Here is a 24,808-nt window from a genome sequence, read left to right as displayed (position 1 = left end):
AATTATTAAAATAATATGCAACCTATCTTGTATTATAATTTTTTTGTTTGATTTAAATGAACAAAATATTTATAAATTTTTTTTTAAAGATAGACTTTAAAAAAAAATCTCATACAAACACGTTCCAAAAAAGTAAAAGTATATACATATGGATGACAATGGGTTCTCGTATGACCGATACCCGTGGGTATTCGATGGTCGGGTTCAGATATTTTAAATCGGATTCAGGGTTGGGGTCGGATATGGTGAAGAGAAGAAGGTACCCGATCGGGTACGGGATTATGGATAAAGAGTGTGCAAAACGCAAACCCGATACTCGACTATATTAATATTGATATTTTTTATTTTTTTAATTAATATTTCACATTCTCATCATTATCATTTTCATAATAATTACATAATTTATTTTGATCTTATTCACGCTCTATTCTACTCACACTTCACTCTTACCCACACTTCACTCTTTCTCACACATTTTTTTATTATAAAATTTATTACTTTTTAATCCACTCATTCATCTTCATCTCTTCATCTTCATCTTCATCTTCATCTTCATCTTCATCTTCATCTTCATCTTCATCTTCATCTTCATCTTCATCTTCATCTTCATCTTCATCTTCATCTTCATCTTCATCTATAACAAATTCTCTCTCTATCATTTCTTCATCTTCATCTCCATCTCTTAATATTTTTCAACATTTCATATATATTTTATTCTTCAATTATATTAATAACAAAATTGTTATGTCTTGACATCTATAACATATTTATTTAGGTAAATAATGTTTTTATTTATTTTTTTATATTTCGATATTACTATTTCAAATTAATTATTGTTTAATTATTCTTCAATATATTTTTTTAATTCATTTTAATAAAATATAAAATTTATATTTTATTTGGATAATTGGGTACATGTCGGAAATCGGGTACCAGACCAATCGGGGATGAGAAAGAAATAGAGATACCCATCGGATTCAGAGTCGGAGTCAAGTAGTAAAATAAAAATTGTGTTTGAATATGAGTACTTCATTATCCGACGAGTAGGGTACTCGTTTGTCATCCCTAAATATACCATTCTAACTAGGTTGGGGCGGTTCGGGGCGGAAAATACATTTACCATCCTCGTCCCGTTTGGTTTTTTTTCGATTTCGGAGAATCCCGCGGGACACCGTTAAATAAAAAAAAAATTAAAAAAAAAATTATACAATAAAATTATATAAACAAATTTTTCAATATAGTATATATTGTAATATATTAAAAAGTTATATTATTATAAAGAAATAACCTTACTACTCTTATAAAATATAATGAATAAATAAATATATTGGTGATTTAATATATTTAATTATGTTTATGGTGTTCGAGGCAGAATCAGAATGAAATCGGGGCGGGGCGGGGCGGAAGACACAAATACCATCCACGCCCCATTCCCATTCCGTTTCAGGGAAAAACCGTCCCAAACAGGGCAATTCGGTTCAGTTTTCGCGGGGCGGTTTCAAATTGCCATCCTTACCCACGGGCCACAGGTATTGGATATAGAGTATCCATTGTCATCACTAATTATAACCCAAAAACATTATATCACTTTCTTTCTCTTTCATCACATCATTTAGTTCATTACCAAAAATACTAAAATATCTTTTATTTTAAATTATTATTTATTTTATTATTATATATTAATAAACGTATTTTTTTTTATCAAAAATATAATTAACTCAAAATCATCCACAATCATTTAAATAATTAGGTTATTTAAATAACCCGAATTCGTCTAATCGGGCCTCGTTTGGTTTTAGGTTATTCAAAAAAATAAAAATAAACATTATTTTATTTTTTTTCATCCATCAAATCAATTAATTCATTAATCAAAATACTAAAATATCATTTATTTTAAATTATTATTTTTTATTTTATATATATAGATAGCTTTTAATTTTTTTTTTTATAAATTCTATTTTATTTTTATCTTTAAAATTATCATTAATCATTTTCTATTGAAACAAGATTAAAATAAAAATACTAATTTGTTTGATGTGGGTTATTTGTGTATTTGTTTATTGGTTTGTTTTTTTTAAAGAAATAGTATGAATTTAGGATAAAAATTCACCAAATAATGCAATATCAAACGAGGCCTTAACACTGTACTGGTGTCCGTCCCCACAGTAGCTTTCTCCATCAGTCAAAGAAAATGAAGTCAAGAAAAGGATGTGTTTTTATTATTATGATGTATATGTATGTAATCTCTCTCTTTCATCATCATGGACTGGACTGGCCTGCCCCGTTACCGGCGCACGTTAAGACAAAGAAAAGGGGGGCCTGGTTAGGAGATGGATCTAACACCACATAACAAATCCCCATCCAAATCCATCCCAATGAACCCTACAACAACATCATCACCACCACCCAACTCAAATCCCTTCTCTCTATACTCCTGAAAAGCACCCACAAACCCCCCCTTTTCTTACCCCTTTTTCCTTCCCCAATCGCCACCATGGAACATCACCACATGCGCAAGTTAGCAACTTCACACTCTAACACCAAGTCACCATCTTCATCTTCATCATCGTCGTCTTCGTCTTCGTCTTCCATTTGTCAAACCCACAAAAAGATCGTTTCCAAGAAAACCCGTCTTCCGATTATTAACCCGGATCTCGCCCTAGTCGCCGCCGACATCCATGATCTATCTCCTCACTTGTCAAACCTACAGCTAAATCAGACATCCAAACATCGTATTCATCAGAAATTACAACCCATATCCGAGTTGCCATCGTCCGTTGAAGGGGGGAGTAGAAACACGAAATCGAGTCAGGGGCAAAGGAAAATCGCCGTGGAGATTGAGGGATTTCGTGAATTTAAGAAGAAAACATCGAAAAAGGAGAGTGGATTGAAGGTTAATAATAGTGATGATGCGAAGAAGGTGTTTGTATCAATGTCGAAGAGTCAGGACAGTGGATTGAAGGAAGCAGCAGCAACAGCAGCAGCTGAAGAAAAGCTGAAGAGACCTTCGTTTTCTCTATCGACATCATCAGTCGTTGGTGGAAGGAGAAGATCATTCCGTGACTATCAGACTGATCTGGCTGATTTCTTCAGCTGTGCAGGTGTCAAAGTGGTGGCTGTTGATATGCCGCCCTTCATGCAAGTGCATGCTGTTGAATTCGCTAGAAAAACTTATGACAGCTTGGAGAAGTTCACTGCCAAAACACTTGCTCTCACCCTAAAGAAGGTAATTTTATCTGTGATGGGTTCTGCATTTCAATTTTATCAATCATTTCATTTCATTTGATTTGAAGATAAAACATAAGAAGATTTATGTTCTTGTTGTTACACTACTACTACTACAGTATGATAAAAGCAAGCAAGGGTTTTTGGTGTGTTATGTGCAGGAATTTGATGGGGTTTATGGACCAGCCTGGCATTGCATTGTAGGGACTAGTTTTGGTTCATTTGTGACACATTCAGTAGGTGGGTTCCTTTACTTTTCAATGGATCACAAGCTCTATATCCTATTGTTCAAAACAACAGTACAGAAAGCAGCAGATCATGATTGATTGAACCAAACTCTCACTGAATTTTTTTATTTTACTTTTAACCCCAATATAGAGGAAAGAAATTACAGTGTTGTAAAATGGTTTGTTGTTGTTAGCTATCAAAGTTTTTTTGTACTCTCTGTTGTTCAATATATTATAGAGTTCCTTTTTTTTCCACATGAAAGCTTGGACTAAAGTTGTTCTATAAAATGGTGTTAGAAGAAGCAAGATTCTTACTATTGTTGACATTTGGGAGTATTTGAGATTGATTTTTGTATGGTTTGTCTAATTTCATGCAATTAATGGTAGAAGTGGAGGTTTAATATTGTTTTGATTTGATTTGATTTGATTTGATATCAAGTTTTTATTGACAGTGAAGTTCAAATTGCCCCTTTCCTAATTGGGTAATTCTGGGATTTTGTATGCTTTTCTTTCTTTCAAAAAGTTGATGCTTTTTAAATCTAACCCTTTTCTAACTTTTACTTTACATGAATTTCAAGTTAGAAGTATCCAGCTGCAAGTTTATGGGCAAAATAGGGATTTAACTTATATATTATTCTTATTTGATCTTGTGGAGATTTCCTAGGCATGGGTTAAAATTAAATACTTGTGAAGGTTCTGATTGTAAAGTTGGATGGATGTAGAGTGTGTTGGCCTCATTATTTTTTGTCCTTATTTGCTTGTTTATAGCTGTTACAATTTTATCAAGTAAAAGCTTTTCACCATTCCCAACAATTGATTGTACTCTATGTTTTTAACATACTTTTAATATTGATCACAAGTAGTTGTATTTTTATCTTTCTTTTTGTGTATTACAAATCTTCAATTGTTAATCACTTAAAACTGTCTTCAGTTGAGGCAGTTAACAAGATTAACAACACAACTAGTAATTAAAGATAATAAAAGAAATTGAAAGGTCAAAGACCTTAGCTTCGTTAACTAATCTGAAGTTCCCTTCTCTTCACAACAACTTCATTCCATCGGACAAACCTCTTCTTTTCTCAAGTCACAATTTTTCTTCTGTGGAATGTTTATTAATCGGCTAGTGTTATTCCATTCGTGATATTCGTCGATTAGATTGAGAGGTCTTGAAGATATAGGGTTTTGAGTGTAGATTGAAGTTCTTAGGTTCATCAGCCAATTATTAGTTTACAAAGCAGTTATTTAAACTTTTTTTCCAATATAGGATGATATAATAATATGTGATTTTGTTATTCCTTTCATATAGGAAATGTGTAATTTTTCTTGTATACCCATTTGTAAGCATTTTTTTGTATTCCCAATTGTTCTCATGTGTTCGACAAGGTGAACAATGTGTTCGACAAGGGTCACCTTAAGCAATTGCCAATCAATAATATATGTAGTTAGTAAAAAAAGAAGATAAAATAATATATGTTCTTAATTGTTTCTATTTTGTTACAAATCAGTTTACTTAAATAAATGAAGTTAGAACGCTCTACTCATCTTGAAAATGAACCAATTGATATCTCATGTCTTGGTTAACTTCCTTTGATCGAGGTGATCAATTTAACTTGGTCTCATAGTTGCCCCGGTAGAAAAAATGTTAGATTTTTTTTTGTCTTAAGTTTAGTTTAAAAACTTGATAAAAAAAAAATTCTGTGTAAAATTTGAATATATAATCAAACAAAAGTTTTCAATTTTGATATTAAACTACAATGTTGTAACATTTTATCTTTAAAAATACAATAAATTTTATTAACTATCTAATATTTTTATTAAATGACTATCTTGGAGAGTGGGTTACTCTAGCTCGAGGGCTTATTAGACTTACTCCATGTGGTCACAGTTTGAAAACTTGATATACTTGATGAGCAAAATTAAAAAACAAGTTATCGATCCAATGAGAGTTGAGACATATTAATACCTATAAGCAAGTAGGCATAGGATGGTGAAAATATGTGATGTGTTAGTGTTTTTATTTTTGTGAAAATTAGAGTTTGAAATATTGATGACAATAGTATCGTATATTCAATACATGTATGTATAGATGGTCGAATTTGAGTATTTTAAATCGAGTTTGGAATCGGAGATGAAAGTGTGCAAAACTCAAACAAATAACCTACTATATTAATATTAAGAAAAATGTAAGATTTTCTTCTAAAACATAATGTGACATTTCACGCATTTATTCATACCCAAACTCTATACTAACTTCATTTTTTTTCAAATATGAAAAATGTTATTTCTCTATAATTCATCTTTCAACTTTTTTTTTAATAATAAATGTTATTTATTTTTTCCAAACTTTTTCTCTTATACGAAATTAATTCTCATTAAATTCAAATAAAATTTATATATAAAAAATTAATTAGTAAATAATACAAGATAATATCTACAAATTTAAAATAAATAATTGATGATCTAGATATGAAATTATATAAATAATTTACAAAAATAAAGCTCTCAATAGAAAAGATCCAACGATCATTCAATTTATTCAATTTATTGAGGGTTCTTCAAAGACGAACTCATTTGAGTTCTTAAACGATGAGTATTGAAGTATAAAAAGTCGAAAAAACCAATGAGATGATGTCAAAAGAATCTCTACCAAGTACAATATTTTGAGCGACGGTTAAAATTATTCTTAACCGATGATTGGTAAAATACGCCAAAAAATATTCTGCTGCCAAGTGAAATGAATTATCTACATATATAGCCGAAATAGTGAGAAATTCATAAAAAAAATTATAGGAGAATACCTATAAGAGGTCATCTATATGAAAGATCCAATTCAATAATTTTTTACTGAGAAAATGTCCAGATCCGACTATTTCATCTTTTTTTGCTAAGAAGGGTACGAACACGAACATAAATAAGGATCACCAACACAATCGAAGGGTACCCACCAACGATTAAGAGTATTATTCGAACTATAAAAATCCAAGATAAAAAAAATAATCAAACTAAATAAGATGCCGAACCCAACAAAACACAACAACTCAAATTTGAGTGAGAGAAATTTTTTTTTTTCAAAAATTAACCTTCAACTCCTCTTTTAAGTTTATTTTTTGAAGGAGAAAAACTAGAATGATTTTTTTTATAATTTTTTTTCAAACTTGATTTTTTTAATATTTTTTTCAATCTCTATAATAATATTTTTATTTTTAATTTCTATATTACTAATTTTAAATTTTTTTATTATTTAATAAGTTAAATTTTTTTCTTCTATAATATATATATATATATTTTTTAAAAGATTTAGCACAATTTCATTAAAAAGTCCAAAAAATTAGAGGGTCAATAATCAAAATTAGACAAAATTTAGATTTGATTATAAGATACAAACAAACGACCTTAAAATTTTTGAATGGTAGCAAAAAATTGTGAATAATGATAGAAATATAGATACTAATCGAAGTTGAATAGTAAAATAAAAATTGACCTAGAGTTTTTGAATGATAGCAACAAATTGGAAATAGTGATAGAAATAGAAATACTAGTAAAATAAAAATTAGATTCGAAGACGGAGAGAAATTCAGCTCTAAAGAATATAACATAAGGTATATACAATTTTATCAAACTAACCATTAGATAACTAATACTATTACTTTTACAAAATTTAAACACATACAAACTTTAGTTGATGTATAAAAACCACACACACATATATATATATATATATATATATATATATATATATATATATATATATATATATATATATATATTAGAGAATATAATGAAAATGAGTGATTTGATTTATTAGTTAATATTCAATCCACTCTTTAAGCACTTAAAACATGTATCTTTGACAGCCAATCAAAACTTTTTTTTATATAATATATGACATTATTGTAACACCACCACCATTAAAGCACTAACACCAATAAATTACCTAATTGATAAGAATTGATAAGGACACAATGAATCTCACCACATTCATGAGAAATAAATCTCCATCACAAAACAACTATCAAGAAAAGATTCTTCTTTAATTATATATATATATATATATATATTTATTTCCCATCAAGAACAATACAATAGGACTTCCCACCAGTAAGCCACTATATATTTTCCTTGTATATAGAAATAAAAGCCACTAGTCTATGCCATGCCACTTCAGATCATGAACAGATATGATCGAACGTACTATTATCATGGAGTCCTTTCACATTAAGAAATTAAAGTAGACAAACATAAACCAGGAATCTTGATATTTAATACAATTTAAACAAAAAACAAACAACAAATTATGCATCTTAGCATCCCATTGCTTTTGTGTGTACAATACAGAAGAGAGGAGAGGATCATTTTTTAGTCAAACTAATAATTACTTTAACATTAATTACCTAATTGCAACCCTTTGGATTAGGCAACAGTGATTATGCTTTTCCCATTGTTGAGGTTAGGTCCCATCTGAAATGATGAATTATTCCTTGCTAAATGATTCTGTCCTGAGGAGAGTGACAGATCCAGAGATATTAGTGGGTGATTATGGATTGACATTGAGTTGAGATTGGAGTTAGATGCAATGGGTGTTTGAATAAAGGGGATGATTGGTTGGACAAGAACTGATCTTGAAGACTCATTGTTAACATCATCATCATCATCATTCTCAATCTGGGAAACAGGAATTGGGGACACTTGAGATCCGACAACAGTACTAAGGGTTTCCTTTGAAAGTTGAATGAACTGATTTGTGTTGTCTCCTAGCTTTTCTTCTTCCATTGAGATAGCAGCAACCTAAATGAACAACAACACATATAATGTAGGGATCTTATAGCAGCAGACAACATAAATGATATAAATTACAAATGAGCAGATGGAAACAAACAAGAAATGAGAAAAGATGCTCAAGAAGCCGATAGATAGAATGTAACAACTTACAGATTCAGAAGTTATGTCGAAAAGGCTGGATCGTCTTCTTCGCTTATTGAGGTTGCTGCTGCGTCGGAGGAAATGTTTTTGTGCATGGCTAGCAACTTGAGTTGGCGTCCTAGTCTTGACAAAGTTCCTTGAAATACCTCGCCAGTCTCCCTTTCCTGCGTTCTGTAATCCTAGCAGGAAAAGCTTGTGTTCCTCTTCACTCCATGGAATTCCTGATCAATTTCAGACAACTAACAATTCATTCATTCATTCATTTCATCCAATAAGATCATATCAAATCAAATCAATCACAGCCTATAATCAAACATACGGCGGTTACTAAAATCATTGAATGATTTGAATCCAAATTCAAGCATGAGATTAATTGAATAATCCTAGGCCCTAACTAATTATTAACAATTAAGATAATCGAATCGGAGATCCGACCTACCTCGTTTCCTCTCGCGACTTCCTGACGCCGGCCGTTGGTGATTGGCGTCATCGGCTGAGGCGTATCCCGCAGCAGCAACAAGAGCATCAGCGTTTGGAGGAGGCACGTCCTGCTGCTGCTGCTGCTGCTGCTGATGATGATGATGAGCATACTGAGACAAGTCATTTAAGCTGACGCACTTTCTCATCGGATCCACCTTGACTCGAACTCCGAATAGCACAATCTCCGATCCTGCTCCTCCGTGACGACGGGAGTAACTGCCGTTGTCGGCCGACATGGTCCTCCGGCGGCAGATTGTGCTTGACGATTAAAAGTAGAAGCGCAATCAATCGGATATGGTGGAGGGAGGGAGGGATGTATAGAGAGAAAAAACTAGAAACCGAAAATGGACTCTATGATCTGTATCTATCTGATGGTTGCATATTATATATATATATTTATGTACAAGAAGAGTGTGTGTTACTGTGTGTACCAACCACATGTGTAGTGGTGCTTTTATAAAACTAGATGAATAACGCGTGGCAATTGGTTTATCCCAATCTCTATTTCTAATTGATTTTTTATACAACCCAAAATTATTTATTTTATTATTATATTATATTTAAGAATTTAATATGTTCTATGTATCAAATCAAATGTAGTAAATTAATCAATAAATTCTTATCTGTACTTAAGGATGACAACGACTAAGGGAAGTACTTATCTCCAAACTCGATTTAGATTTTACTACACGATCTCGAATCTAAACCCGGCGGGTATCTCTACTTTTATCCTGATTTTCGATTTGTCGGGTACTCGATCCCAACGGGTACCCATTACCCGATTTAAAAACTAATTATGAGATTTTTAAGTTTGCAGAAAAAAAACATAAATAATTTTAAAATTAGTAATACTAAAATATTATAAATATAAATAAAAATATTATTTACCTACATACTTTTTTTTAATATTGAGAAGATAAATTAGAGTGAAAAATAAAATAAAATAAAAATTGAAAATAAGTTAAAAGATTAAATATGAAGAATGATAAAAAGATTTAATATTTTGAAATTAAAGTAAGTTGAAAATTAAGATTTATGTAGAGAATATTACTTTTAAATATAAAAAAATTTAAAGATAGAACGGAGTGTATACAAAACTAATGATGTATTTATGATATATTTGTAACGACGAAGAATTTGAAAAATAATATTAAGTTTTAATAATAAAAAAATATACTTTTAATATTAATAAAATCGGGTATCGAGTTTAAGTTTCGCAAAATCCCCATTTCTGACCCCATACCTGACCGGGTACCTTCCTCCCTTTCTCATGCCCGACCCCGAACCCGATTTAAAATACCCAAACCTAATTATCAAATACCCACAAATATTAAATATACGAATACCCATTACCTTTCCTAATTATACTGTCACACAATAAGGTTATGATTCTTTTGTATTACTTAGTTTAAATTTATATTGCTTCAAAATGAATAATAGTTACAGGCCAATATATTAATATATATATATAACTTTTTCTTTCATTAAAATTTAAAAACTACATTAAACACAAAGATCACGGCCTCGTTTGATATTTGGGTTATTGGGATAAAACCCAGGTTTTATCCCAAAATCCAACCATCACATCCCAAATCAAATCAATTATTTTATAAATTAAAATACCAAAATTACCCTTTAATTAAATATTTTATTTTATATTATTAAAAAATAATATTAATATATACATATATATTATATTTATTTTATTACATTATAAAATTTATTTTTATATAATTTAAATTAATAAATTATTTCATTTAAAAAAATTATATTAATTATATTAAATAAAAATAAATTCAAAATATAAATAAAATTCTAACCAATTATATTATCTAATATACCATTTAAAATTTAAATTTATTTTAATAAATAATTATACTAAAAAATAAAGTTAAATATATTTAAATAAAAAATATTATTTAATTTATAAATATATCTCATTTAAATTAAATATTTATAAAAAAATTTATTATTATTATTTCTTTTGGTATAAACTAACTTTAAATTATTTTTCTAAATAAATACTATAATAGATTTGTTTGATTTTTGGTTATTATATTATAAAATTTATTTCATTTAAAATTTTATATTATTATATTAAATAAAAATAAATACACAATATAAATAAAATTATAATATACTATATTATCTTATATAATATTTAAATTATAATTATAAAATTAGTATTTATTTTAATTTTAATTGATGTATTAATAAAAGTTAATATTATTATATCTATAATTTTTAATATTTATTTTATTATATTATATTTTAAATTTTATTTAAATATAAATTAAATTAATATATTTTTAAAATGTATTGAGAGAGAGGAGAAGAGAAGAGAAGTAGGGGTACTTTTGGAAATAAAAAATAAAAAACTGGTTTTTTCTTAATTTCATCAAACAAGGTTATTTGGGATAAAATCCGGATAAAACCCCAATAACCCAAAGATCAAACAAGGCCCACGTGATAATAGAAATGAAACAACCAATGCACTACTTGTATGTGTCCCACATTTTAAAATTGAAAAAAATTACACATTAAATATGAATTATTTAAATATGTGACTCACAATAATTTTAAAATAAATTAATAAAGAAATTAAAATAAAATTTATAAAAATGAGAAGGGGTATAATCGATTGAAATGTAGTGTTTGATTATGAGTATCAATCTTATTGATAAGATTGACATATTTCCATTCCATTGATATTGTTTATATTTATTAAAGAGAAATTATTAATATTATTTTGTAAATGGAACTAGATTAATATTTTTATTTTATTAAAAATATAAAATATTATTATTTTATATCATAATTATTTAAAATATATAAAATATTGAAATTGTGTCATACTTTAATAAAATATAAATATCTAATATCTAATATCTTATCATATTAATTATATATATAATTTTAAAAAATAATTTAAAAAATAATTGAATGATTCAAATTTTTTCTAGTTATAAATATTAATAATTGATTAAATTAAATATAACGTTTTACTTAACATATTATAATACGGTATAATTTTTTTAATAATATTTTTTAATTAAATTATTTTATATTTAATTTTTCTAATATTTTTTAAATGTTTTTCTATATAAAATTGTTATTTTATTTTTAAGTTTTTATATTTTAATTAATTTATTATAATTTTATTATTAATAAATAATATTTAAAATTAATTATATAAAAATGCTTTTCTTATTATTAGTTACTATAATTATTATTAAAATTTTATTTTATTTTAAATAATTTTTTAATATTATTTAAATATTTGAAATATTTTCTTTTAATAAATAAATTTAAAAATTATTATTTTAATTATAAAAGAGCGATTTAATATAATTATTAATATATATATAAATATATATTAATGTTTATTTTATTATATCAAAATCTACGTTTCAGTATATATATATACTTAAATTTAGAAATATATTTTGAGTAATTCCTTCAACTTTTATTTATATAAGTTATGAGTATATAATAGATATAATTCTTCGAAAGTTTTAAATATTTTTTTATACATGATTTTGTTTGAAATTATTTTTTATATATTTATTTTTTTTCTTTATATATTTATTTTTGTTTGAAATAGTTAAACTTTTTCAAGTAGTTTAAGATAAAGAATCTAACTAAAAGTATGAATAAATCTTATTATAGGATAAAAATTGAACAATCTTGATAACTAATTTAAAATTAATGATTGTCTAAGGTATCAATTAGGTTATGCTTCTCATATTTGTGTTAAAAATTAGTTTAACTAATAAACTTATATTTTCTTCAAATCAAATTACATTCATTTTCGCTAGAAGTATAGCCACCATTTTGATATAAGTCTTGTCTCACTGACCGATTCAAACATATTGCGGGTTTTATATTACAATATTATATTTTATATTTCGTAATCTCAATCATATTGATTACATTTTAACTCACTATTGAACATCTTCTTTCCTTTCAACATAAATATTATTTATTTATTACTTAAAGATGATTTTGAGACATCACACAAATAGACAATATCTAAATATGGAGGAGACGAATGAGTAACAATCTCATCACCGCATTAATCTGCAATATTGTTGTCTAGAAATGAAACAAATGAGTGCTTCATCATTTGAGAATGAAGTTAAAGAAGTTATCTCAAGACGAATGTGAAAATTTTATTGATAGTAGTATAGATATACACGTCATATAAGAGAAATTTGTGCATATTCAACACAAATTAATTATTTTATAACATTTTAAATGGATTTTAATATTTATGATGTAAATTAATATATATATATATATATATATATATATATATATATATATATATATATATATATATATAATGAGTAATTTCTAACAAAAAAAAAAAAAAAAATTATAAAAAAAATTTAAAATAAAATCATATTTAGATAGATATTTCAAACTCAGTTAAATGTATAAAGATTATCTCTAAATTATATTAATACAATTAATAATTTTTGTTTTTTATAAATCAAGCTAATCACTGTTTTAGTTGGGTAATTAAATTGAGAGATATATTTAATAATAAGTTATATTATTAATAAAAATATTAAATATTAAAAAAAAATTGAGTTTGAATAATAAATTAAGTTAGTTGGGAACAAAAACCATCTAATTTAGTTTGAAAAATTGAATTTTAATCCAGATTATATTTGAAAACCACCACATATTTAGTTGTGTTAGGTAATAGTTCTAGATAAATGGTCCTAATTTTAGGGCACCTGGGAATTGAAGTATTTTTCCTAATTAAATTTCCATGAAAGTCCTTATATGTCAATGACAATGTTCAATTTTCTAAAAAAACTGTATTAATTTAGAAATGATAGGATTTTGTCGTTGACTAGAGATATTTTAATTATTCATGTTATCTTTTTAGTATTCATTGTTCACTTTAGACCAATAGAAATTTAGGCATGTTGTCCACATCAAACATTGTTTAACAAGCTTAAACCCTTTGATAAAAACCATTGGTCCAAATAATGTTACGTCAAGCAATTCCTTAATGTTTCTTCCAAATTTCTTTTCTCAATCCATTTTCTTGATAAAAACTTCGTGAATTTAACTAAGATTTCATCTTAAATTTATATTTATAAAGTTTTACTCCAATTTCATTTATAATAATTTAAATAGTTTGTAAGGCGTTTATAGAATAACGACATCTCCTCTTGTGTTTGTTAAAAGTGTTCCTTATTCTTGAGAAGTGTTTGGAATTTGTTCCCATATCAAGATATTTATAAAACCAACTACCGAAATTGGTATTTTCGACGACGTTATCAAGCGTCGGAAAAGGCTTTTGTCAGCGCCTGTGATACTCTCTGAGGTTGACCCTATTGAGCCCAATCACAACTAAACCTCTCGCAGAATATTTACAAATGTTTTGGCGATTTTTTTTTTTTTATTTTCTTCTAGGTCTTCAATCTTCATGCAATGATTTTGACAATGGATCTGGTTTTATTTTTCTTGCAATTGTTATATCACAAACAACACTTTGTTTTCTCTAAACTTAAACATCTTTTTAGTCTTTGTAACTTTGATTCAAGCAAAGAACCATTTGATAAAACTTGAAAAAATTTTCTAGATAAGATAGATCAATTACGAACATAAGAGGATCAAGTTTATTTTCCTATAGTTGTATTTAAAAAAACACTATTTATGAATCTTCATATATCTTGAAACATTCATAAGAGAATTAATTACCATTTACACTCACACAACGGGTGATAGATCCACCTAAACAGTGAAAGGATCCAAAAGTTTTTTTTTTTTTTTTTTTGTGATTTAATATATTTAATTATATAATGATCTTTTATTATTAATATTATTTTAATATAAATTGTTTTATTATAAATGTTAAAGTTTAAAATATATTATTATTTTACAATATAATGTTTTTAATATATTTATCTAATTTATTTAATTATATAATTGTTAATTTATTTTTAATATTATTTAAATATAAATATTTGTTTTATTATAAATATTAAATTTTAAAATATATAATTATATATTTATTTCTTGTCTTATAAAAACAACATGTAAAATGTTAGTTTAATATTTTCAAATATAAATTTTTAATAGGGTTAAATTTTATAATAATTTTCTAGATGTGTAAATTAGACATATATAAAACTAAATTTTGTAATTGTTTAAATAATAAGTTCGAGAATACACTGAAAAAAGGCATTCAAACTTTACATCTATCAAACTTATTTATTATACAATTGATAAATTATTTAAAAAATATTAACTTTATTTTAATAAAATATAAAATATATAGTTATACATTATAAATATATATATATATAATATAATATATACATATCTTACATAATATAGGAAGGCATAACACTGTTTGTATCCTTTAAATTATTTTATAGTTTAAAATATAAATTTTAATGAATTTAAGTAATAAAATTGTGATATTATAAAAGAATTCTCAAATAATATCCAGTCCAACTGATTCAAATAAATGATTTATTAATTACAAAAGTACACAATTTTTATGTATATTTTTCAATATAATATTTAAAAGTTATATATAAAATTTGTTTAATTAAATATTTGGAAATTTAAAATATAAATTTTAAACAGGATTAATATAATAATTTAAAAAATTTTAGCTTGAAAACAAGACAAACTGTATTTGTGCAAATTTGCAATGCACATGTGGATAAATGGTTTATCTATGATTATAAAAAAAATGAATTGATTATAAAACTATTATTTACTATAAATTTTACAAAATATTAGAAAATCTTTTAAGGATTCTAAAATGCTTAACTATGAATAATTATGTATTTTTTTTTAATAAAATTATACAAATTAATTGGTAGAGTTTTTGCATTTTAAAATAATAATAATAACTAACATTAATCAGGTGCATATAAACAAAATACTGGAGAGGGGTAATATTATTTAAATATAATTCATTTTGAATTGATTTTGTTTTTGTAAAAAATAATTTCAATTAAAATTTAATATTGATATATATTTTTAAATTTATCAAATATCTATATATTAAATTAAAATTCTAAAAATGAATTTTATAAAACTGTTAGGCAAAAAATCAGGTATATGAAAAAAGTTTTGTAGGGTCATTTATATATATATATATATATATATATATATATATATATATATATATATATATATATATATATATATATATATATATATATATATATATATATATATATATATATATATATATATATATATATATATATAGTGTGACTATCAAAATGATAAAAAAATATAATTTGAAAAGTAAAATTTATATATATATATATTTTTTTAAAATTTGACGACAACAAGTCGATTGATATTAAAAATAACCGATAATAAACAACTCACGGCTGATTGAAATATTGTTCGTGTTAACATGTGTGATACATGTAATAATTAATAGTGAATACACAAATTCAATAGACACATAAACTCAAATTTGGCTGAAGTTAATATCAACTAAGCCCTTTCTAGCACTAAACAAATCATAATCCAAATATTTACACTTTAACTATAAGGATAGAATGGGATTACACAGTCCACTCACTTTGTTGATATACTTCAACAAAATGTAAGAAAAAAAGTATAGACAGTTGTAATATAAAAAACAATGCACATTATTAAAGATATTTTTTCTTCTTCTATATATAAAACAGTTGTTTTTATTTTTACCTATTATTTTGAATTCTTTATCCCTTATAAGCTTCAAAATATATTAATTACCAAAATTAAAATCTGTCAAAATTGGATTTCAAACCAGGTCAAATATATATTTTGGTGTTATGGTTGTAAAGTGATTTCACTTTTTTAACAAGGACTGCCCAAATGTCAAATAGAATTGTAATTTGTCTCAACTTCTTATCTATATTTACACCTTTCTCAAAATCTAAAATAATCAATCAATTAAATTTTGATAACTAAAAATAATTGTAATTATCCAAAATCACAACTCATTCACAAATTAAAACTAAAGATTTAACAAGTATAAGAAAGGTCATTTCCAAAGGATGATATATATATATATATATATATATTTTGAAAGTACAATCTAATTAATTGTTTTAAAAAATCTGACAAGTAAAAATTATATCAACTAACAAAATAAAAAATAATTGATAACAAACCACTCACAACCGATAAAATCCGTGTTAAGAAAATGTATAGCATGTTGTAATATTAGAAAAGTGCACGTTGTTAAAGATGTTTATTTTTCTATTTTTTTATTCTATTATTTTTTTTTTATTAAACTTTGTTGTATCAAATTTAAAATAAATTGAGACAAAATTTTGTGTAAGAAAATAAAAGTAAAAATTTTATTTAAAATTTAGTAAATTTATATTTCGAATTAATATATATATTTTTTTAATTTAAAAAATAAATATCAATTTGATTTTTTTTTAATTTAGAAAGTTAATATGTAGAATCAATATTTTTTTTTATTTAGTATATTAATATATTAAACCGATTATTTTTTTATTATAATCGACCTCTAAACAAAACTCTTAATATTTGAGATATTCGAATATATTTTGTTAAATAAATATCTTAATAATATAGATAATATATATTTAAAATATTTTTCTTTTCAAATATATTAATTAAAATTTTATTGTCAATTCAAATTTCACTAATCTAAGCACACCTCAAGATATATTTTGTTACCGAAAGACAACTTAGAAAATATTTTATTAGGTAATGAAATTAAGGAGTGATAGGGTGAATGAGAGAGAAAATAACATTTCATTACATTTTATTACATTGGTTGAAAAAAGAAAAAACAAATGTGAGAATTGAGATAAGAGAGAGAAATTAATTTATTTTTAGTCAATCAGATTGAGATTGAGCAATGTTATTTTATCTCGTCCCCTCTCACGATCATTTCTCTTTTATATTTACATGTAACTGACATAATTATTTTTATTATATATATATCTTTTTCATTTTGCTATAATTTGAAGAGATAATAGAAGACTTTATTATGCAAATGTGTTGCAATAAGAGCAATCACTTTATGCCATCCATTCCCCAGATCAAGTGGAGTTAAGTTTACTATCAATGGGAAGCCTGTCTATGGCCATTAGTATGTCTTTCCACCAACACTCTACCACCATCGTCATCGTTTTCCATTGCCAATTATCACCACATTATAAGCAACTCTTCACATAAAGCTTCTAATACTTGGGAAAGAATCAATTTGTCATAAATTGTTCAGTACTTTTAATGTCATCAATAAAATATATTTTGAATGATTTTTCTCTCATAAACTGTCTCATACTTCTTAACTAGAGTATTTTTTATTTGAAATTTCAAGATAATTGAAAGAATTTTTCTTAAATTTTTTTATTAGAATTGAGTTTTAATTATGAAAGAAAAATATATTAATATTAAAATTAGGGTAAGTTGGAAAAGAAATGGAAGAAAAATTATGGATAAAATAGACTGATCTTTATCTCTTTTGGGGAATTAGAGAAACAAATATAAAAAAATTAAAAATTAATTGTTGATCATGTCAACATTTTACATAATGTTTAGTTTTTTTTGAATGGATTGAACCCACTTGGTCATGATAACATCCTAACAAATATTTACAAGTAGTATACTGTGCAATAAGAGATTTGAGATTTTGTGAGAATTTTATTATTTTTCTTCTCGAATTGTTTTATGTCATTATTTGTTTGGTTTTGATTAGAAAACTTTTTGCCCACATCATGTTTTCTGCCTCCAACAAAATGCTACTATTTTGTTTTACTTTTGTGAAATTACAATTACATTATAAATTATTTTTTTAGAATTTTTGTTAACTAAGAAAATTCAAATTTTTTTGGGGGACAAATATAGTCTTGTTCACCGATCTCAAATTTCTAAATTTTATCAAGAGTATTTATTTTTCATATAAACCCGAATCACTTTTGTAATGTATAGTTTTTATATTTAATCAAATTTTATTGACAAAATATAAAAATTATAATTAATTATGAATTTTACTTTATTTCGAAGGTTTTGAAACATATCATCGTAGAACTTCGAAGATTAAAATATACGGATAGATTTTTGAATCGTGATAAAAAATATTTTTTGTCGAAATAATATATATTTTGTTTTCTATAATTGATATATACTTTAGATTATAACCACAATTTCAAATTTAAATTGATTTTCTTCTAATTAAATATAAACATTGTATTTGTATTTTTTGTTTAATTATAACTTTGAGTTAATGATTGATACAATTTTAAAGTTTAAATAAATGGTGGACTAAAATATATTATACATACAAAATACTGATTTATAAAAGGGGTGAGGGTACAAGAGAAAAGCATCATCCTGATTTTGCCCTAATTATGTTTTATATCCTATATGTCTTCTTCTCCATATTTTTCCGCTGCCGCCTTCTTAGTTATTTTTTTCCGCTGCCTTCTCTACATGTCTTCTATTATTGTCTTAGGCATGTGGTAATGGTGATGATCCATGTACTTGCTCTTTATACATTTCCCAACAGCATTATAGGTGCATACCAACAGCGGTAGAACATTCCTAGGGTGTGTTGACAACTATTCAAAGTCTTGGATCGAGACTTAGATCGTCGGAACAAGTTTTGACGAAAACTAGGTCGCTGAAATCTTTAAAGCTTGGATTCAGGCGATGATATTGGGTGATTGTTCGATGACTGGTTGATGATTTGGTAGTGGAAGGGTAATGGAGTATTTATAGTAGAGGCGGTCGGGGAGGGGTAATGAAAGTCAAATTTTCCCTTCTTCGTTCTTATTCCTAAATCGTGGCAGCCTTATCTACAGCAGGATAAGGCTGGAGGATAAGGGGGATACGTAGGCGCTGACGAGGGAGAGTCATGGCCAAAATTTAAAGCGATAAGGATGCCCGTAGCATGAGCTTGAGCTTTTGGAAGAATCTTACCGTCGAGGTCGCGATTCCGGCGAGCCTTGCATCCCAGCGTAGAAGACGCTTGAAACAGTGTCGTTTCAGCTAATGGCGTTTGCATTCCGTCTGCGATCAATGGTATTGACTAAAGGGGTTTTAAAGATGTTTTTTCTTCCTCTATAAAATAATTGTTTTATTTTTACCTATTATTTTAAATTCTTTTTCGTCAAAAATTATTACTTACCAAAATTAAAATTTGTTAAAATTGGATTTCAAACCAGATCAAATATATATTTTGGTGTTGTGGTTGTAAAGTGATTTAACTTTTTTAATAATGACCGTCCAAATATCAAAATAGAATTGTAATGTGTCTCAACATCTTATCTATATATTTATATATTTATAAATGAGGGTCCAAATCTAGGTAAGAAAATATTTCCACGATATGAATGAAAAGAAAACCTATAAATTTGACAAGTACAATCAGTGTTAAGAAAAAGTATAACACGTTGAAATATTAGAAAATTGCACGTTATTAAAGATGATTATTTTTCTATTGAATTGTTATATTTTTTTTATTAAACTTTGTCATATCAAATTTAAAATAAAGAGAGACAAAATAACGTGTAAGAAAATAAAAGTAAATATTTTTTAAAAAATTTAGGAAGTTAATATTTTTAACTAATATTTTTTTTAATTTAAAATGTTAAATGTCAAACATATATTTCGTCCGATTTTTTTCCATTATAAACGTCCTATATATAAAACTCTTAATATTTGAGATATTATAATACATTTTGTCAAACAAATATCTTAATAATATATAATATTTTTTCTTTTCAAATATAAAAATTAAAATTTCAATGTCAATTCCAATTTCAATACCACTAATCTAAGCATACTTTTAAGAGATATAATGTTACCGAAAAAGTCTCACTCTTGATAAATCTTGCAAAAAAAGTCTTTTCGCCCTGTGAAATGTCCGTCTTACCCCCGAAACGTCCACTTTACCGCTCAAAGACGAGAAATACCACTCTCGCATTTCATTTAAAATGTGTGAGTTAATAAACGCGTTTTAGATGTTGCGATTGTGGTATTTCTAGTATAATAAATTTACACGAAATACTACAATCGCGATTATTCTAAAACACATTTATTAACTCACGCGTTTTAGAGAAAACGCGAGAGTGGTATTTCTCGTCTTTCGTCGTATATATTCTTAATTTGCCCTAATTTAAAAAAACCACATTCACGACTTCCCCTCTTTCTCTCCTTGACTCTACTCTCTAACCCACGGAACCCTATCCCTCCCATTCCCTTTGCCACGACGCTCCACGACGACGACGCTCCGTTCATTCAAGATCATCAGCTGCAACGACAACGACCACAACCGCTTCGTTCGTTCAATATCAACAAAATGGTACGTACAACAAAATTGTTAACTTTTGTTTATATTTAGGAAACCACAAACCACAAACCCTAAACCTTAAACCCAACCCTAAACCCTACGAAATGTTCATATTTGTATTTTTTTCACAAACCTGAAATGTTCATATTTATGTTTTTCCACAAACCATAGTCATCGACTCTTTGAGTCGGGATGGGAAGGACAATGTAACCATCCCTCGTTAAGATAATGTGATGAAATCGTTCGTATTTAATAACAAAACACATTTTTTTGTTAATATGCACACAACAAACACTATGATGACCTTTTATCCCAATCAATTATCTATTGAAGATAATGTACTATTCTCTCTACTCTACTAACCATGTTCATATTATGTAAGTTTTGAATGTAATGACCATGATATTATTGTTTGACACAGTTGTTGATGGTGCAATTTGCTCGCACTTGTGGTGCAAGGGTGTCTATGAGGTGGAGAGATGATGTTACTCATGTTATAGCTTACATTGATGCTAATGGTGCATGCGGTCGAACTTTAAAAGTATTGAAGGCAATATTGAATGGGAGATGAGTCCTTACAATTGATTGTGAGTCTTTCTTAACACGATTTGTTTCATACATATGTCCTGTTAAATTAAAATTAAAATTGTTTTTGTGCAGGGATAAAATCATCAATGAAAGCCAAAAGTTATGTTGATGAGGAACTGTATGAGGTTAAGAAAGATAATAATGGGGCCCAAGGTGGTCCTAGAGCTAGAAGACTTCGGTATTTGAACAATGTAAGTTTGGTCTGATTCCTCTTATATGTACCTTCATTATCTTGCTTGATAACTGAAATTATTTTGTTTGTTTTTCAGCTTTCGAAACTGTTCTACAGTTACACTTTTATTTTATTAGGGGAATTCATTCTAGCTTACAAACAGAATCTCATAGAGTTGGTAATTGCTAGAAGAGGTAACACTACATAAATGGAGAAACCATTTGCTGAGCCAAGGGAGACAAAACAATAATAGTATACATGGAGATAGATAGTAGGAAACGACCAATGAATTTGAAAAATGTTTATGATCTTTTTCCCAACAATTGGCTATTTGTGACAGTGGTTGTTGTGTCATCAATATTGGATGAACATGTTGTTCCTCACACAAGGTTGCTTGAATCTATTACTGCTTGTGATTTGCAGCCAATGCTTACTTAATTTCTCTTTGTTTAAACTTTTTGTTAACAATACTGAATATTATGGTTTATCATCATTACTTATGTGATACTGAATATTCTTTTATTTATGGTCGGTTGGTTTATTACAATACACTTTATTTATTGTCATATGCCTTAGTGGATGTAATGGGAGCTTATTACAATATACGTGTGTTGGCTTTTTTTTTAATATGCGTGAGTTAATACAATATGCTTGAGTTATGATGTAATATGCGTGGATGTTGATACACCATTCTACAACATAACTCGCGCATAGTGCATATTACAATATAATGTACGTCAGTTATGTTGTAATATGCGTGAATATTAATACACCATACTATAACATAACTCACGCATATTATAATATACACGAGTTATATTGTAATATGCGCGAGTTATGATACACCATTCTACAACATAACTCGCACATATTACAATATGCGTGAGTTATGACAAACTATTTTACAACATAACTCATGCATATTACAATATATATGAGTTATGGTGTAATATGCGTGAGTTATGATACACCATACTACAACATAACTCGCGCATATTATAATATATGTGAATTATGTTGTAATATGCGTGAGTTATGATACACCATTCTACAACATAACTCGCGCATATTATGCGTGAATTATGATGTAATACGTGTGAGTTATGATACACCATACTACAATATAACTCGCGCATATTACAATATACGCGAGTTAAGATGTAATATGCATGAGTTATGATACACCATACTACAACATAACTCACGCATATTACAATATACGTGAATCACTGTTTGTTCTTTGAACATTGAAAGGAAAAATAATAACATTGTAATAATAACTTATCATCCATATAAAGGTTTTCACCAAACTAAGAACCACTATTTGAATTAAACTTAGAATATTATGTTTTATACAATACAATTATTCATACAACATTATCTTAACGAGGGAAATTCTACACATGAAAATAGAATTATTCAACATGCTTCTAAGATGATGGCTGATGCTGTTGAGATGATGACTAATGCTGAGATGATGCTCTTGCAGTAGATGGTGCATGCATCACTAATTTTCATGTTGCTTTGTTATGACCTTGACCACCACATGAACTACATCGTCTCCGGACCTTACGAGTCTCACCTTGGGATGACCTACGATTTGTTATTGGCCGCCCTTTCTTCACATTAGTAGGTGGTTTTAGGCAGATGCATTGTTTGATAATTTCTGGAATATCTCATTCTTCTTCATCACCAATAGGATAAAATGTCTCCGCATAAGCATTCAACCACATTTGAGTTGAATAATACATGAAAAAGATAACGATTAAACATGATAGATTAAAGATAACGATTAAACATGTGAGTAATTATTACCTTGAGTAGAAGTCATAGGGATCCAATTTTCATGTACGAGCAACAGCTAATGCATGAGTACAAGGAAGACCAGATACATCAAATACCCTACAACTACAAGTCATTTCGTGTAAGGTAACTTTAAAATGAGATTCACTATCATGCCCATAAAACTCAAATCAGTTAAGTGAATTGACGTTATATAGTTTAGCTTTCTCAGCTTGCTCACATAAGAACTTTTCATAATATTGAGATAAACGTTCTATGTGATTATTCATTTTTTCTCTTCTATTATGAAACCATTAATGTATTGTGAATCTTAAATAGTCAACTAAGGTTGATATGAGATACTTTCTAGCTTCTCTACTCTAACTATTAAAGCTCTCAGCGTAATTGTTTGTCATTTGATTGTATCCTTTACCAGGAAAAAAGGTACGACTCCATCTCTCCATCCCAATATTTGCCAGATAGACAGCTATACGAGGGTCCTTAATCCTGATCTTATCAAAAAACCGATTAAACATTGAGACGGTGTATGCACGAGAAGCCAATTCAAATTCTGCGTGGCAATAATCATTTTTAAATTTGGTCATTATATTCATCTTGATGTGGTATGTGCATGCACCGTGATATGCTTCTAGAAAAATTGAGCACAATGCACTGATCATACTTGGGTATCTATCGGATACGAAGACAAGATCCTAGACTGATCCAATTGCCACTCTTACTTATTGCATGAAATATGTCCAGAAGTTATTATTCTCTAAATCAACAACGCCAAAAGCAACAAGATATAGTTGCTCATTTGCATCCAATGCTATAGCCACCAATAGTTGACCTCCAACTTTGTGTTTAAGAAAACTAGCATCGACGCACAATACATGATGATAACTGGTTCTAAAACCCCTAATTGAGAGGCCTAGGAACATGAACATATACTTGAAATGGTCGTGCTCATCCGTCTAGATGTCCGTTATGGTACCTAGATTATTCATCTCCAACATGTAGAGGTATGATGATAATTTACCATAGGAATCCTCTATAGTTCCTTACACCTCCATTATAGCTATTTCCCTGGACCTCCAAGAC

At 27.2% G+C, this 24,808-nt stretch overlaps 1 protein-coding gene and 1 long non-coding RNA gene across 2 annotated transcripts; one reads left to right on the top strand and one right to left on the bottom strand.

Moving 5' to 3' along the window:
• Window positions 1-2,258: 2,258 nt before the first annotated feature.
• LOC124921019 lies at window positions 2,259-3,797 on the top strand. Its single transcript, XM_047461618.1, has 2 exons — window positions 2,259-3,226; window positions 3,387-3,797. The coding sequence occupies exons 1-2, from the start codon at window positions 2,495-2,497 to the stop codon at window positions 3,549-3,551; spliced, it is 897 nt and encodes a 298-aa protein (XP_047317574.1). The 5' UTR covers window positions 2,259-2,494; the 3' UTR covers window positions 3,552-3,797.
• Window positions 3,798-7,692: 3,895 nt separating this feature from the next.
• Window positions 7,693-9,264, bottom strand: LOC124921198. Its single transcript, XR_007097652.1, has 2 exons — window positions 8,382-9,264; window positions 7,693-8,237 (listed from the first exon to the last, which is right to left on the bottom strand). It is a non-coding gene; the product is annotated as an uncharacterized LOC124921198 (long non-coding RNA).
• Window positions 9,265-24,808: the final 15,544 nt, after the last annotated feature.

The sequence above is a fragment of the Impatiens glandulifera genome, chromosome 1, assembly GCF_907164915.1.
Source record: "Impatiens glandulifera chromosome 1, dImpGla2.1, whole genome shotgun sequence".
Taxonomy (NCBI): Eukaryota; Viridiplantae; Streptophyta; class Magnoliopsida; order Ericales; family Balsaminaceae; genus Impatiens; species Impatiens glandulifera.
Note: the sequence above shows the minus strand (reverse complement) of the source record. Positions and strands in the feature narration are given on the sequence as shown.